Below are 17,742 nucleotides of genomic sequence, written 5' to 3'. Positions count from 1 at the left end.
AGTCCTGCAGCAAGTCCATCCCAGCAGCACAGGGACAGCAGGAGTTGCCTTGGAGACCGAGCCAAAGCCGAGGCCCCGCCCACGAAGGCCAGCAATGGTGGGCCCCCAGCACAGAACACTGAAACCTTCTGGGACTCCGATCTGCGTGGGACACCCCAGGGGACTTCCTTTCCACAGTGCAGCTCCCCCGGACATATATATATATTTGCATAGATAGATAGATATACACATATATAGTTTATGGTGTATGAGGGACAAGATTCCCGTATTGAACCCCCAGAATGTCCCTGCACTCTGGGTGTTAGCGGGATAATCGTTTGGGGCCTTTTGCACCCATTGCTAGATAAAGGTTACCAGCTTTTACGTGGATAACATTTATGCTAGTATCTCCCTCTTCACATCCCTCGCCGCCAGATCCACGGTCGCTTGTGGGACAGTCCGGAAGAATCAATAAGGCCATCACCTACACGCTTCTATCACCCAGGGTGAGTCCCATGCCTTTTCCCATGAAAACCTGTTGCTGGTCCAGTATAAGGACAAGAGGGATGTCCTTATGCTGTCCACAATTCATGGGAACGTCAGCACCCCTGTCCCTGTGCGAAGCACCGTGGGACCGGTCCTCAAGCCCGATTGTATTCTGGACTACAATTGGAATATGGGGGAGTTGATCTTTATGATAAAGTCCTCAAGCCATATGATGCCATGCGGAAAACATGGACATGGTATGAAAAAGTTGTGATCTACATGGTACAGGTTGCTATTTATAACACTTTTTTTTATTTTTTTTACTTTCCCAATACGCTGGCAACACGGGGGCATTCCTGGAGTTCCAAGAGGAAGTTCTTAAGGCTCTCAACTTTGGTGACCGCCAAAGAGCGGGTGAGAGCACCTCTGAAACTTCAGTTCCCCGGATCATCCCCGGCCATCACTTTTCAGTGTCCAGGTCCCCCACACTAGAAAGAAGGGGGAAAATGCAGTGTGTGTCACAGGAAAGGGATTCCACCACTCAACTGCTTCAGGGAGTATCACACTTCCATGGAGCACTACATTTTTAGTCATTTTCCCTCATTTTAATTCCCCAGAATTATACTCCAGTATACTAGTCCAGAGTACATTGTCTTCCAAATTTTAAAACCAGACACCCCCACCCCCCAAAACCTCTTTTCCAATACCCCTGATATCTTTTATTTTATTTTATTTTTCAAAAAAATGGGTCATGGGACACAGTCAACAGCATTAGGGGATTGCAAGTTTCCTGAGATGAGCAGCGCTCTCTCCCCACCTGAGCTGGGTGCGCATTTGAGGTATCAGATTAGGGACAGCCACACACATCACATTCCCAGAATGATGATTCAAAACATAGGGTTTGTGGCGGGCATCAATTTCACTTTCGGCTAAACTCTGGGTCATTCTGGGAAAATAATTGGCATATCAGTATTGAAATTGCAATACTTCATCCATTCACTTCATCCATTCCTGGAAAATAAATTTAGGGAACACCCGTCTGTTTCCAAATCTCCACTCCACCTATACACCTTCCCGAGGGGGTGTACTGTTTGTAATAGGCTCACATGTGGGTGTTCCTTTTTTGTATTTTCCTCTGAATGTATGTAACTGTTAGGTCCGTAAGACACATCGGCCTCAAATGCGAAGAGTTCCCGCTCATGAGCTCTGTCGTATTTACAGGCGACAATTAGGAGTCACATGTTAGTTGTTCACAGAATGATGAAGCAGAGCATAGGTTGAAAATTGCAATTTTCAAAAGCTACCCTTCATCCATTCCTGGAAAATAAATTTAGGAAACACCCGTGCGTTCAAAATGTCCTCTTTAGCCATATACCCATTCCTCAGGGTAGGTACTTTCTGTAATGGTATCACATGTGGGTGTTTCATTCTTTTATTTTCCTCTGAATGTATGTAACCTTCAGCTACTGATATGCCATAGGCCACAAATGCAAACAGACCTCTATGACTTCTGAGCCTTGTTGTGCGCCCGCCTAGCACGTTACCCCATATGTGGATGTATTTCCATAGTTAGGAGAAAAAGCCCTCCAAAATTTGCAACCCAATTTCTCCCATTACCCCTTGTGAAAATGGAAAAAATTGGGTAACCCTAGCACTTTAGTGTAAAAGAAATCAAATTTTTCAAAAAACCTGTGAAATGTAAGTACTCACTGTTCCTTGAAGAGTGTAGTTAAAAAATTGTGGTCACTTGCCGGGTTTTTTTAATTTTTTTTTTTAGATTTTATGTCAGAAGCTCAACCATTGCAGTGCAAAGCACCACTTTAGGCCTCAAATCTCATCGGTGCTGTCTCACTCCTAAGCCCTCTTTTTCACCTGCATAGTGCTTTTCCGCATTATATGGGGTAAATTCTGGAGAAATTGGGCTACAAATTTTGTGGAGATGTTTTTTTCTCTTCTCTTTAAAAATCAATTCTTTCACTTTTACAGCCCACTGTTCCAAAAAAAAAAAAATGTGAGCTGTAAGTACTCACTATTATCCTTGTTACGTTCCTTGAGGGGTGTCGTTTTCAAAATGGTGTCAGTTGTGTGGGGTTACTGCTGTTCTTGTACAATGGGGGCTTTGTAAACACACATGGCCCCCCCACTTCAATTCCAACAAACTTTTCACTCGAAAAAGCCCAATGGCACTCCTTCTATGCTGAGCATATACGGGGTATTTTCTTTCTCAGGCGAAATTGCACTACAAATTTTGGGGGCCTTTTGCCCTATTACCCCATGTGAAAATGAAACATTTGGGGTGACACTATCAATATAGTGTGAAAAATCAAATTTTTCACACTTACGGCCCACTGTTCAAAAAACCTGTGAGGTGTAAGTACTCACTGTAACCCTTGTTACAGTGAGGGTTACAGTGAGTACTGGCGTTTGACAGATCTTTGGAACAGTGGGCTGTGCAAATGAAAAATTTTATTTTTCATTTTCTCAGTCCACTGTTCAAAAAAATCTGTAAGACACCAGTGTGGTGTAAATGCTCACTGCACCCCTTGTTACAATCCTTGAGGGGCATATTCTCCAAAATGGGGTCACATGTGTGGGTGGGCGTCCATTGTTCGGGTTGTGCGCCAGAAATTCCGTCTGCGCCAGAATTGGAAAAAACCCCAACTAACACTCCATTTTGCTAAGAAAACCCCAAAAGGGGCGTGGCCGCTGGGAAAAGGGGTTTGGTCTCCGAAAAGGGGCATGTTCCCAACATTTTCACAAAAACCTACACATTTACTAAGGTTTCCACATAAAATGTGGTGGATTTGAGCTGAGGAAAACCAGACAAATCAGAGCATGTGTATAAAATAAAATAAAAAAGCAAAGTGGGGAAACCTTTAGTAAATACCATGGAAAATAAATTGTAGGGAATTAAAACCCACAAAGAAACCTACACTCCACTCTTAGTAAATAAGGGCCATGGTCTTCAATTCCAGACACATTCTCTCTTCAAAAGCCCAATGGCGCTCCTTCTCTCCTGACGAAGTGCGCCATAGACTACTTTACAACCAATATGTGGCCCTAAACTGTTGCCTTGAAACATGACTGGGCTATGAAATGAGAGTGCGCCATGCGCATTTGAGGCCTAAATTAGGGATTTGCATAGGGACAGACACAGATGCAAGAATTAGACCTCTACCAAAATTACCCGACGGCAGTGTTTCCCAAACAGGGTGCCTCCAGCTGTTGCAAAACTCCCAACATGCCTGGACAGTCAATGGCTGTCCGGCAATACTGGGATTTGTTGTTTTGCAACAGCTGGAGTCTCCGTTTTGTAAACTGAGCTGTACCAGATGTTTTAAATTTTTAATGGGTGGGGGGGAGCTGTGTAGGGTTATATGTAGTGTTTTACCCTTTATTTTGTGTGGGTGTGGTGTAGTGTGTTTTTAGGGTACATTCACAAGGGTGGGGATTTACAGTGAGTTTCCCCGCTGGGAGTTTGAGCTGCATGGGAAAATTTGCTGCCTCTCAAACTTGCAGCGAGAAACTCACTGTAAACCCCCGCCCATGTGAATGTACCCTGTACATTCACTTGGGAGGGGGGCAACCTCCAGCTGTTGCAAAACTACAACTTCCAGCATGCTTTTTGGCTGTCCATGCATGCTGGGGGTTGTAGTTATGCAAATAGCTGGAGGCACACTGGTTGAAAAACACAGTTTGTTACTTAACTTAGTGTTTTGCAACCAGTGTGCCTTCAGCTGTTGCATAACTACCAGCATGCATGGACAGCCAAAGGCCATGCTGGGACTTGTAGTTATGCAACAGCTGGAGGCACACTGGTTTCAAAACACTGAGAGCTTGTTACTTAACTCAGTGTTTCGCAACCATTGTGCCTCCAGCTGTTGCAAAACAACTCCTAGCATGTATGGTCCATCAGAGTTGTAGTTTGCAACAGCTGGAGGCACACTGGTTGCCAAATACTGTAACAAACTCTGTTTCGCAACCAGTGTACCTTCAGCTGTTGCAAAACAACAACTCTCAGCATGCACTACCAGCATGCCTTTTGGTAATTTGTGCATGCTGGGGGTTGTGGTTATGCAATTGCTGGAGGCACACTTTTTCATCGAAAAAACTACCAAGGGGCATGCTGGGAGTTGTAGTTGTGCCTTCTGCTGTTGCATAGCAACAACTCCCAGCATGCCCTTTTGTCCATTCTGGGAATTGTTGCTAAGCAACAGCAGGAGGCCAGCCTTACCTCCTGCTGCTGCACGTGCCAGATCCTGCCTGCTGCCGCAGCTGTCTCCACTCTGGGGGCCCCAATCCCGCCGCCAATCCAGGGGAGCGGGGGCCCCCACTTCAGGTACATGCTCTCGCCCTCTGGAGTAGGGGCGGGAGTGTGTGCCATTAGGGACACCCCCACAGCAGGCATCCTGATTAACGGACAACGAATCAGGATGATCATGAGATGGCACCAGTGCCACCTCACTCCTGCTGCTAACGGGTGATAGGTGCTGTCCGACACTGCACCTGTCACCCTTTTTTTCCGGGTCACCGGGGACCCGATTGCTAAATGATTTCAGCAGGCATCCTGGTCCGGTCCCCGCCCGGCACGCAGCCGGGACTGGAATTCCTTGGGCGTACAGGTACGTCCTGGGTTTTTAACGGGTTAAGGCAAACGTTTATTGAAAGAGCTTGGGTGAACATTCAGTCATAACAAATCATACAATAAATTACATCCCTGCTTCCATCTTCTCTGCTCCAATATGCCTGCCCACCTCGCACTGACATGGATGAAAGGGATCTATGAATATTCTGAAAGTAGGGTGGCATAAGGGAGCAAAGGGAACGGAGGCAGGGATGCTGGATATGCAAGCTAACGCCTCAATTGCACAAAGCAGTGCATTAACATATCACTAGCAGGGGCTGATTCTGTATCTCTAAAACAATTGGCAGTCGGACCCCTAAACTGTGCATGTGACTGTACAAGTGCCTTACATTTGTTTTCCTGCAACTCCCCTTGCCTTCTTTCTATGTGTCAGAGAAGACTGTGGACTTTTATTGCTGTTTTCTCCTGTCTTCTTTAATAGGCAATGCAGACAGTGAGCTACTGTCACTTGGTCCGAGGGGGGTTGGGGGTGTTGATGAAATCCTCCAGTATAACAACAGGGGTCCTGTGTTTGAATCAGTTTATCAGTGTAGGGTATGAAAATGTGTGTGCCTATAGAGGCTAGGAATAACAGCAGAAGCAAGAGACAAAGCTGTCTGACACACTCTGTAGCCTCTGTAGCCTTCTTTGTTGTCTGGGCTAGATGAAAAATTAAAATGGATTTATAGAGGACCTGTTAGGTCTCATGACCGTCTGTTATAGGAATTACTTTACTTAGCACTTTACAGCCCCTATAGTTACTCTGCTGCCAGAGGTAGCAGTCACACTTGGAACCTGATGCCTAAGGGGTCCCAAAGGGGCAGTTGATTTCCGAATTAACTCTTTTAAAGAAGAGTCACACCAGCATTTCTAAGCTTGATGCTCCTCTCAATCTGCTTTATTCCAATGGTGCTCTAGCCATAGAAAATAAATCTTTCTCATCAATATTGTAGAATAGATTAGTTGGCACTCACATATCTTGCATAATGTACTTTATTCCAAAACAACAAGGATTAAGGAGTAAGGATTTCAGAATGAGTAAGCATCAGAACAGAGGGATTTATAAGCCAAATATAGAAGCTAGACACAAAAAGACATGTAAAGCATTTGCATGCCCTAGTGAGTACCCTAAATGGGCAATATTTTTTTCTGTGACTTGACAGGTATGCTTTAGGAATTCACTTCCTACTTGCTGCCTTCCTTTCACATGTGCCATTGATATTGTTATTCACTTTAGTAGTTAGTGTGTATGTTGTGTGTCTATCCCCAAGTTTGGCGTCTCCCCCTATATTATATGCTAACCTGACAAGGACCCTATGTGACTATCTCAGGCCATCATTTGTGCCAATAGTATAGATTTATGATGCACTGAAGCCGCTACTCCCCTGATCACAGCTTGAATTGTTTGGTTATTTAGAATTTGGTGTTTTTCTCTTTCAGGACTGAGTGGAGTGTTAGGCTATGTTCACACGTCAGAATTTGCGCATAAGAATGCGGAAATTCCGCATAAATTCTCAGTGTACAGAAAATGGGGATTTTCTTTCATTACTTGCGGAGTCCAAACTAAATCTGTGACAATTTTTTATTTGGATGGGGAAAAAAAAGAGCCCCACTAAGTTCAATGGTATTCCGTATTCCGCACAAATTGAGGGTAGAGCCTGCAGAAAGCAGAGTTCCTGCAGCGGAAAGACCAATGCGGAATTTCTACTGTGTGATTGGGACAGCGGAATCCCATTGAAGTGTATTGGCTCTAAATTTATGCGGCAATCAAATGCAGAAATGCAGAATAAGATGTGGAAATCCATACGGAATTTCCATCGTGTCTGCTATGTTCACACAACGGAATGACCGTACAGAGAATCTCCGTGCGGAAATGTGGAGCACCGGCATAATCTTCCGCCACTCGGACCGCACAGGAATGTGCTGTCTCATAGACTGCTATGTATTCTGTGCAGTCTCCGCACAAAGAATTCCATTCAAAATGGAATTTCTGTTCCTTAGACATCTGGCATGGAAATTCCACAGTGTTCACAGCAGAATCCCATTGAATTCAACAGGACTCTGCTGCAGCGGAATCTCCATGCCCGATTCCAATGCGGAATCAGTCAAGGAAATTGCGACGTGTGAACGTGGCCTGAACATAGCCTTACAGTAGCATGCTGTGCAATGTATGGATTAGGGAACCTGTGCTATGTATTGTACTGTCATGCTTTGTGGGATTGTAATTTATTGTATGACTTGTAATGACCAAACAATTCATAAAGCTCTTTCAATAACTTAACAAAGTGAACTAAAAAGAAAAGAAAAACTAAACAGCGGACACACCTCCCTATTCACACTTTGCTCCAAGGCACGTCACGCATCAAAGTGTTCACACTTACTTCACCGAGGGGAGTCTTTTCCTGGTCGGAACTCCCCTCGTGCTGGCAAGCTTATCGTCCCACTCCGAGGCTCAAGCAGTTTCAAACAGGTAAGTTTCTTGGTATATCCTCCGTCCACAGGCTGTGTTATCTTTACTGCTACAGTGTAACAGATTAAGAAGACTGCAATCTCTCAATAGTTGCATACAAGAGATTACATTTATTGTAACAAGACATTGAAAAGATAAAAAGGTTCCGACGCGTTGCGGAGGGACTCCTCCTTCCTCAGGGAATACTAAACACATGAGCTCCTCTTCCTATTAACCCCTTCAAACCCGGAAATTACATCAAGTTACAAAGCCTACCCTCCATACATACTAAATTTACACATAAGTATATAAAAACACAGATGATAACTTATACCCTCTCTATCATTTCATTAAATGTGTTTTTATATACTTATTTATGTGTAAATTTAGTATGTATGGAAGGTGGGCTTTGTAACTTGATGTAATTTCCGGGTTTGAAGGGGTTAATAGGAAGAGGAGCTCATGTGTTTAATATTCCCTGAGGAAGGAGGAGTCCCTCCGCAACGCGTCGGAACCTTTTTATGTTTTAAATGTCCTGTTACAATAAATGTAATCTCTTGTATGTAACTATTGAGAGATTGCAGTCTTCTTAATCTGTTACACTGTAGCAGTAAAGATAACACAGCCTGTGGATGGAAGATATACCAAGAAACTTACCTGTTTGAAACTGCTGGAGCCTCGGAGGGGGACGATAAGCTTGCCGGCACGAGGGGAGTTCTGACCAGGAAAAGACTCCCCTCGGTGAAGTAAGTGTGAACACTTTGATGCGTGAAGTGCTTTGGAGCAAAGTGTGAATAGGGAGGTGTGTCCGCTGATTGGTTTTTCTTTTCTTTTTTAGTTCACATTGTCATCTGGAGGATTCTTTGGATTCCCCAGGAGAGAGATAGCTGATACATATAAACCTCCAGAGAGAGATGCCTGATTTTCATAGTGAGTGGTCAGTGATGTTTGGCCACTCACAAAGTGTAAGTGTTTTCACTTGAAAACGTGTAGAAAATATGAACATGTCTGTTTTGGATTAGAAACCGCTCCCAAAGTTTTTTTTCTTTCTTGTCAATAACTTAAAGAAATATAGAATGTGTTGGCCGATAAGAACCAGTTGGCCTATCTAGTCTGCCCAATAATCTGAATCCTATCAATAGTCCCTGGCCCTATTTTATATGAAGGATAGCCTTATGCAGGAAGGCTATTCCATGCATCCACTACTCTCTCAGTAAAGTAATACTTCCTGATATTACTTTTAAACCTTTACACCTCTAATGTAAAGGGGTACTCCAGTGGAAACCTTTTTTTTTTTTTTTTTTTTTTTAAATTAACTGGTGCCAGATAGTTAAACAGATTAGTAAATTGCTTCCATTAAAAAACTTTAATCCTTCTAGAAATTATTAGCTGCTGAATACTACAGAGGAAATTCTTTCCTTTTTGGAACACAGAGCTCTCTTCTGACATCACGAGCACAGTGCTCTCTGCTGACCTTTCTGCTTAACTGTCCAGAATAGGAGAAAATCCCCATAGCAAACCTATTCTGCTCTGGACAGTTCATAAAATAGACAGAGATGTCAGTAGAGAGCACTGTGTTCTAAATAGAAAATCATTTCCTCTGTAGTATTCAGCAGCTAATAAGTACTGGAAGGATTAAGATTTTTTAATAGAAGTAATTTACAAATCTGTTTAACTTTCTGGCACCAGTTGATAAAAAAAAAAAGTTTTCCACCAGAGTACCGTTTAAAACTATGTCCTCTTATGGTAGTTTTTCTTCTTTTAAATATGCTCTCCTCCTTTACAGTGTTGATTGCCTTTATGTATTTAAAAGTCTCTATCATATCCCCTCTGTCTATTCTTTCTTCCAAGCTATACATGTTAAGGTCCTTTTAACCTTTCCTGGTAAGTTTTATCCTGCAATCCATGTACTAGTTTAGTAGCTCTTCTCTGAACTCTCTAGAGTATCTATATCCTTTTGGAGATATAGCCTCCAGTACTCCAAGTGAGGTCTCACCAGTGTTCTGTACAGCGGCATGAGCACTTCTGTCTTTCTACTGCTTATACCTCTCCCTATACATCCAAGCATTCTGCTAGCGTTTCCTGCTGCTCTATTACATTGTCTTCCTACCTTTAAGTCTTCTGAAATAATTACTCCTAAATCCCTTTCCTCAGATACTGAGGTCAGGACTGTGTCAAATATTCTATATTCTGCCCGAGGGTTTTTCCGCCCCAAGTGCATTATTTTGCACTTATCCACATTAAATTTCAGTTGCCAGAGTTTTGACCATTCTTAGTTTTCCGAAATCCTTTTCCATTTGGCGTATACCTCCAGTAACATCAACCCTGTTACATGTCTTTGTGTCATCAGCAAAAAGATATACCTTACCATCAAGACCTTTTGCAATATAACTATTGAAGATATTAAACCCAGTACAGATCCCTGAGGTACCCCACTGGTAACAAGACCTTGCTCTGAATATACTACATAGACTACAACCCTCTGTTGTCTGTCACCTAATCCACTCAACAATATGGGAGTCCAAGCTTAATGACTGCAGTTTATTGATAATTCTTCTATGTGGGACGGTGTCAAAAGCCTTACTAAAATCTAGATATGCGATATCTACTGCCCCTCCGCCATGTATTTTTAGTTACCCAGTCAAAAAAAATCAATAAAATTTGTTTGACATGATCTCCCTTAAGTAAACCCATGTTGTTTTTCATCTTGCAATCCATGAGATTTTTGATGTTCCACAATCCTATCCTTTAGTAGGGTTTCCATTAATTTCCCCACTATTTATGTCAGACTTACTGGCCTATAGTTGCTGGACTCCTCTCTACTGCCTTTCTTGTGAATGGGCACGACTTTTGATAATTTCCAATCTTCCGGGATGACTCCTGTTACCAGTGTTTGGTTAAATAAATCTGTTTAACGGTTTTGCTATCTCACCACTAAGCTCTTTACTAAGCTCTTTTAATAATCTCACCTGTAAAACCGTAACGCAGGTTTCCTAAGGAGAGTTCAGGGAGGACAGAAACCTCCCATGCAGCAGAAGGCCCCGGTGACTTATTTGTCTTCACTTTAGACAGCAAACGTGGAACCTCTTCCTCTGTAAAAACACATGCATCAAACGATTCATTAGTCTTCCTCCCTAATTGAGGTCCTTTTTCTTCTGTAAAAACTGAACAAAAGTATTCATTAAAGGGATTAGCCACCATAAGGTGATTTTAGTATTTACCTGGCAGACAGTAATGTATATGCTTAGGAAGGGTCTGCACTTGTCTTGGGGCTAAATGGCTATGTTTTGAGATAACCATAACACTGTAGCTAGCTTTTTGTGAACTGGTATTTCTTGTTTGACTTTTCTTTTTTTTGACTACAAATCCCACAATTCCATTTTCCTCCCTCCCACAAATCAGCCACCCCACCCATTGAAACATGAATGAGCTGCATCCATTCAAAAGGAGGAGACTTTGGCGATTGAAAGGATAGGGGAACATGACCCAGAGCTAGTTTTTCTTGCACTTTAGAAGTTCTTATAACTTGCTTGGCCTCTTTCTGCCTAGTCTTGTAGATTTCACTATCTTCATTGCTCTGGGTTTGTTTTATAATTACTAAATGCTAACTGTAACTGTTGAAAATCCTGAACATGCTTCAGTGCATTATAAACAATGTAATGTACATTTTTTTCAGGCAAATCGGAAGAGCTGAAGGATTTATTACTGAATACACATTTGCGACAGCTGATTGTGACACTTGACCAGACAGAGCATAAAGATGAAGCACTAAAAAAGTATATGCAAGAGCCATTGTTTGTAGAATTTGCTGATAAGTGTCTGTCACTTGTAGAAGCAGAGGGAAAAAAAGGAACTTTAACCTAAAGTAATACATTTATCTTAATCTATTAGTTGTATTTTATATACATGTGTTTTTTCTAGTCCTGTAAAGACTTATCTTTTAATAAAAACTGAGTTACAAATATTTAAAAGCTATTCTGCAATTTGGAGCAAACATTTGCATGGCCTAATTTACGAATACTGGCATTTTTTCACAAGTCTTACATTTTACTTCTTAAACATTTCATGTCATTTGCCCAGATTTCATTCTATTTCAAACAAAAATTGTCTGATCTTCCCTATAGCAACCGTTCACAGCTCAGCTTTCATTTTAACAAGAGCTTGTTAAGCTATGAAATCTGGGATTTGATTGGTTGCTATGGGCAAAACCAAATGGTTTTTGTTTCAGGCAGCTTAACCCCTTTATGCAAAAAGTGTGTGATGGAAGCAGCCTCCCTGCTGCAACACCATGTACACATGTATGTGGATGTAATGAACGGTCGCCTCTTTTCCGGGCGCAAAGACCGTTCTGTGATCCAGTGCCATGATCTAATCTCAGCATTCCCAAGCGATCGCTAGGAGCTCACCACGGCCTACGGTTAACCCTAAAGATGCCCCAGAATGGTACCAATGAAAGCATCCACTCGTCTCCCAAAAATATTTTTGCTCCCCAACTTGATATGATGCTAACAAAATATCCTAACCTTATGATGTCTCAAGATCCTTGCTTATTCATGCTTCTTCATGCCTGAGGCCCATGTGTCATGTAGTGCCTCATATGTAATTGTTACGCCGAGCACTCCGGGTCCCTGCTCCTCCCCGGAGCGCTCGCGGCGTTCTCCTCTCTGCAGCGCCCCGGTCAGACCCACTGACCGGGAGCGCTGCACTGACATTCACGATGGGGATGCGATTCGCATAGCGGGACGTGCCCGCTCGCGAATCGCATCCCAAGCCACTTACCAGTCCCGGTCCCCGGCTGTCATGTTCTGGCGCGCGCGGCTCCGCTCTCCAGTGATTGGTGCCTGGCCCAATCAGTCTAATTAGCTTCCACCTGCTCCCTGTCCATATACCTCACTTCCCCTTTCCTTCCTTGCCGGATCTTGTTGCCTTGTGCCAGAGAAAGAGTTTAATGTTGTCCAAAGCCTGTGTTTCCAGACCTTCTGCTATTGCTATTGACTACGAACCTTGCCGCCTTCCCCGACCTTCTGCTACGTCTGACCTTGCCTCTGCCTAGTCCTTCTGTCCCACGCCTTCTCAGCAGTCAGCGAGGTTGAGCCGTTGCCGGTGGATACGACCTTTTTGCTACCGCCGCAGCAAGACCATCCCGCTTTGCGGCGGGCTCTGGTGAAAACCAGTAGCAACCTAGAACCGGTCCACCGACACGGTCCACGCCCATCCCTCGCTGACACAGAGGATCCACATCCAGCTAGCAGAATCCTAACAGTAATATCTCATAATACATCAGAATTGGAAAAATGCAACTCGGCATTCATTCTGTGTTACAGAAAGAAATGAAATTTGTAAGTTTCACCTCTACTTTGCTTTAATTTCTGTGAAACACCTAATGGGTTAATAAACTTGTTAAATGTAATTCTGAATACTTTGATAGGTGTAGTTTTTAAAATTGGTTGACTTATGAGGGTAGCTAACATACAGTCCCCTCAAATTTACTTCAGAACTAAACTGGTGCCTGAAAAATCAGATTTAAAAATTTTCCGAAAAATTGCTAAAAACATGTTAGGAATTAACATTGTATGTGTAAAACAATGTAAAAGAGATGTAAAGGCATATTGTAGATGTAAAGCTACAATAAATAATTTACCATATACACTTGAGTATTAGCCGTTCCGAATATAAGCCGAGGCTCCTAATTTCACCCCAAAAACCCAGGAAAACATATTGACTCGAGTATAAGCCTAGGGTGGGAAATACATCATCCCCCCCTGTCATCATCCCCCCCCCTGTCATCATCCCCCCTACCCCATCATCATCATCCATCATCCTCCCAGCCCTGTAATCATCCAGACCCCCCCTGTCCATATGACCCCCTGTCACCCTGCAGTGAAGATGGACGGCCCGGCCAAACCCCCACCGGTATGCCTAAAGTGATTTTTTTTTCCACTCAAGTATAAGCCGAGGGGGGTGTTTTCAGCATGAAAAATCGTGCTGAAAACCTCTGCTTATACTAGAGTACTATTTCTTGTATGAGAAGAATAAATGTGGAAAATCGAGGACAATATGTAGAAAGCATGGCGTTTTGACGCCCAGAGGAAGCGAGAGGACCAGGTGGTGGCTGTGGCATCACGTCAGATGACCAGCACATAACATGATAATCCCAAGTTAGCTTATACCAGGTTATCTGTTACTTATTTCTGTCCTGCTCTCTCCATTCAGACTGGCTGCAGGGAACAGTGAGTGAGCCCATATGGGTAAAACTGCTCTTTATCTGGCTGTCTTCTAATGGCCTATGAGCTGATTGACACATAAAACCAGAAAATCCTATTATCATATGATAAGGTAGTCTGATGAAACACCTATATGGCCGCTGTCACTGCAGCTCTGCTTGTGGAGTCTATTGCGGGCCCCGTTGCGGTATGCTGCACAAAGATTAATAAATCTACATTGAGCACAGAATGTGGTGAGTGCCTCCAATTTTTCATACTTACCTCTGCATGGTGTACTGTTATTGTTTGTGGATGGAACACCCCATTTGTGCCATCAAGCCTCCGAATTGGATCCCTGGTATTTATAGTACTTGCAACTGCTGGAGGTTTTACTCGAGCTGTGCCGATTATTGTGACTAACTGCTGAGAACAGCGGAATTAGTGATGTAATGTTGCTGATATTTGTTTTACATCAAACTCTTAAGGTGATGATTGAAGGAGGGCTGGAGGAGAGTTCCCATCTGGCTGGCAGCAGTACAGATGTTCTCCTTGAGGAGGAGGACTTGAATGAGGAAGAAGAGAAAGTAGGACCTGTGGAGGAGTAAAATGTGTTGATTGAAAGGATAGGCGACACTGAATTTAGAGCCAACCTCTCAGAAAAGGATGGAGGACCATGGTAGTATGGTATGGAGGCGAAACAAGCCGGGCCCTCAAAAAAGCTGGCACGGATGGCTAACTGCATGCTTTCTTTAATGCAAAGTAACAGGCATATTGCCAGCTTATGGGAAAGAAGTGACTACTGCATAGCAACACTCTTAGACCCTCGGTATAAAGCCAAAATTGGGGAATTTTTTCTCGCCTTCTAAGAAAGCTAAATTGGAGTTCTATAAAGAGAAGCTACACAGCCAGTTTGCCACGGCTTTCCAGCACCAAATACCTGCCAAACAGGGGTCCAGTCAACACTCCACTCCCTCTGCTAGCACTACCCCTACAAGAGAAAGACGCTGGAGCACATGATGACAAAGTTTCTGTATCTGGCATTCGCCCCAGACATCAATTTTCACCACAGGGATGTGAACCACCACTTAAACAACCAGGGAAAGGCCTAACTTAGCAGTGCCCTTTCTCTGACAAGACTTCATGAGCCCATGGACTCCTGGGTCACCAGATTAAACCATTGGTCAGAACTTGCCCAGTTAGGCCTGGGTGTTCTGTCTTGTTCACCCTCCAGTGTCTCTTCAGAGCGAGTGTTCAGTGCAGTAGGTGGCATCATTACACCAAAGTGAACAAGATTGTCAGTCAGAAACATGGAAAAACCGACATTCACCAAAATGAATCAGGTATGGATCAGTGGAGACTTTAAACCTCCTGTGCCAGATGTCACTGATCAATACACTACTACCACCACCCCTGCTGTATGCTGGCTAATGTCAGGAACACCAGTCCACCTCCTCCTGCTGTCCCCTAATGATGCCAGTAACACCAGTTCGTCACCTTGTGCTGGCAGATGCCAGTAACACCAGTCCAGCAACTCCTGCTGTACAGTGGCTAATTACAGTCCACCAAATCTATAGTTACTTCCAAAAAGGGATAATTTTTTGAATGTCTGGAGAAATCAGTGTCATCATCTTCGCTTGGAAGACTAAAAAGCTCTTGCTACTCCCAAGAAGGTAGTTAATTTTTGGAATGCCTTGAAAAAGGCATTGCATCTTCCGATTCACCTCGTGCATTTTAACACTGGCAGGCTTCTAACATCAATTTTAGTGTGAATAAGGCAAAAAAAATTAGCAAGTACATTAATGAAGCTGTTATGGAGGGGACGGGCTGCACTTCAATGGGGAGGGTGCAGCTGTGCTTGGGGAGAAGATGGCTAGAAGGGTGGAGGAGTGTTTAAACTAGGGACTGGAGGGGAGGGAACCTACAACATAGAGGGGGAAGATAGTGTTGATAGAGAGGGGGGACTTATAAATGTACCTTGGGGTGGAGCTGAGGGAGGGGTTAGAATTAAAGATGAGCGAACTTACAGTAAATTCGATTCGTCACGAACTTCTCGGCTTGGCAGTTGATGACTTATCCTGCATAAATTAGTTCAGATGCTCTGGTGGTCTGGAAAAGGTGGATACAGTCCTAGGAAAGAGTCTCCTAGGACTGTATCCACCTTTTCCAGCCCACGGGAGCACCTGAAAGCTGAACTAATTTATGCAGGATAAGTTATCAACGGCCGAGCAGAGTTCGTGACGAATCGAATTTACTGCAAGTTCGCTTATCTCTAGTTAGAATAGTTAATAGGGATTAGAATAGTTCATAGGAAGAAAAAACATACACCATTGAAATGCATGTTGACCAATGCCAGAAGTCTGACCAATAAAACTGATGAACTGGAGTGGTTGATGTCTGAAGAAAATTATGACAGTGGGTATAACAGAAACTTGGTTTGATGACAGCTGTGACTGGACAGTCAGCATACAGGGTAATAGTCTATTCAGGAAGGATCGGACAAAAGGGGGAGGAGTTTGTCTGTATGTGAAATCGAGTATGAAGGCCGCACTGCGGAAGGATATATGGGAGGGAAACGATAATGTGGAGTCATTATGGGTAGAAATATATGGAGATAAAAAATTTTAAAAAATCCTGATAGGGGTTTGTTATAAGCCACCAAACACATATTGGAAGAGACAGAAGATCAATTACTGAGTCAAATAAACAAGGCAGCAAGTCAAAATGACGTGATAATAATGGGGGACTTTAACCCCTTCCCGCTCGTCACGATCACACCCTATCGGTCCAGCTAAGACGCTAGAGAGAGTGTGATGGTGCAAGGGTTAAAGCCGCCAGCCCTCTGGGTATCCACTGCTAGTCACTACTAGTCTCTCTGCCGCCTCTCTCTCTCTCTCTCTCTCTCTGCAGCCCATATCTGTGCCTCTCTCTCTCTCTCTCTGCAGCTCGTATCTGTGCCTCGCTCTCTGCGGCTCGTGCCTCTCTCTCTGCAGTTTGGTACTGGAGAAGCAGTTGGAGTTTCATATTGGCATCCACATTCCCAATGTGTTGTAAGGCAGTCCGCATATAAGAGTCCAAGGCCTCATGTGGAGTACTGTCCTGATGGGGAGTAATGTTGTATTCCCCAGGAGATATCAGTCCTTGGATGGCAGTTCCAGCTGTAGGACTTTGTCTCATGTCACTCAGCTCTTCTGCACGGGCATCATACTCCACAAGATCAGCAATAAGTTGTTCCTTGTTCTTTCCTGCAGTAGGGATGTCCTTTTCTTTGCACATTAGCTCCAGTGCAGGCTTGGACTGCTTGTGATATGCCTCCATATTTCCAAGATGAGACAGAGGAGGTAAAACAGGAGATGGGGAGGACAGAACTGTCTTGCACTCTTTTTGTATGTCTTTTAAACCAGCACTGAGCTCTGTCTTTGGAATTTACACACAAGAATATGTATGCAATTTCTTTTTACAGGGATGGCCTCAGAGACCCCCCACCTCCCATAAACCTTTGCCTGTACCCCAATCCAGGTACACACGGGCCATGGGTACAGCAGGCCGCACACCTCCAATTCCTTTTAAAGCCATTTTCTACCTGGAATGATGTCCTCTTTATCCACCACTTCAGGCCGCACCGAGGTAAAGGAGGCTCCAGAATCTCGCAAACCCACTGTCACCCGGTCACCCACAGTTACACTCTGCAGGTTATCCGCTCTTTTCTCCACCGCTCCGGACACCAGAAGAACAGCTGTGTGTCCTCCAGATACTGGTGGAGAATTATTTTTGTTGGGGCAAGTGGCACTCAGGTGCCCAATATTGTTGCATCTGTAACATCGGCGGGTGTCCCCCTGACCCAATATGGCTCCTGTTGCTTTTGGGAATTATGGCAAGAATTTCCCGGCTGATGTGGTGGTGCTTTGTGGTTGTGTGGCTCCCCTCCAGGTACTTGCTCCAGCTTGTGCAGATCCACGCTTTGCTGCTGGCGCCCGGTTGTTGGCAAAGTCATCTCCTAGTTC

The 17,742-nt window shown here is 43.8% G+C and overlaps 1 protein-coding gene across 5 annotated transcripts in view; it reads left to right on the top strand.

Annotated features, from left to right (window-relative positions):
- ZNHIT3 (zinc finger HIT-type containing 3) overlaps positions 1-15,521 on the top strand; it is a 181,930-nt gene extending 166,409 nt beyond the window's left edge. The window contains exons 5-6 of one of the 5 annotated variants that reach the window (XR_008888852.1): positions 8,377-8,503; positions 11,215-11,354. Coding sequence is in view for 4 of the 5 variants with exons in the window: in XM_056557688.1 (XP_056413663.1) it covers positions 11,215-11,402 (188 nt within the window). In the remaining variant the exon portion in view is untranslated. Of the gene's footprint in view, positions 1-8,376; positions 8,504-11,214 lie in introns of all 5 variants that reach the window. The other 4 variants (XM_056557688.1, XM_056557689.1, XM_056557687.1 and 1 more) reach the window with 4 other exon arrangements.
- Positions 15,522-17,742: the final 2,221 nt, after the last annotated feature.

This window comes from Hyla sarda, chromosome 2 (assembly GCF_029499605.1).
Source record: "Hyla sarda isolate aHylSar1 chromosome 2, aHylSar1.hap1, whole genome shotgun sequence".
Classification (NCBI taxonomy): domain Eukaryota; kingdom Metazoa; phylum Chordata; class Amphibia; order Anura; family Hylidae; genus Hyla; species Hyla sarda.
The sequence above is the reverse complement of the archived record's forward strand: the minus strand, read 5'-3'. Positions and strand labels throughout refer to the sequence as shown.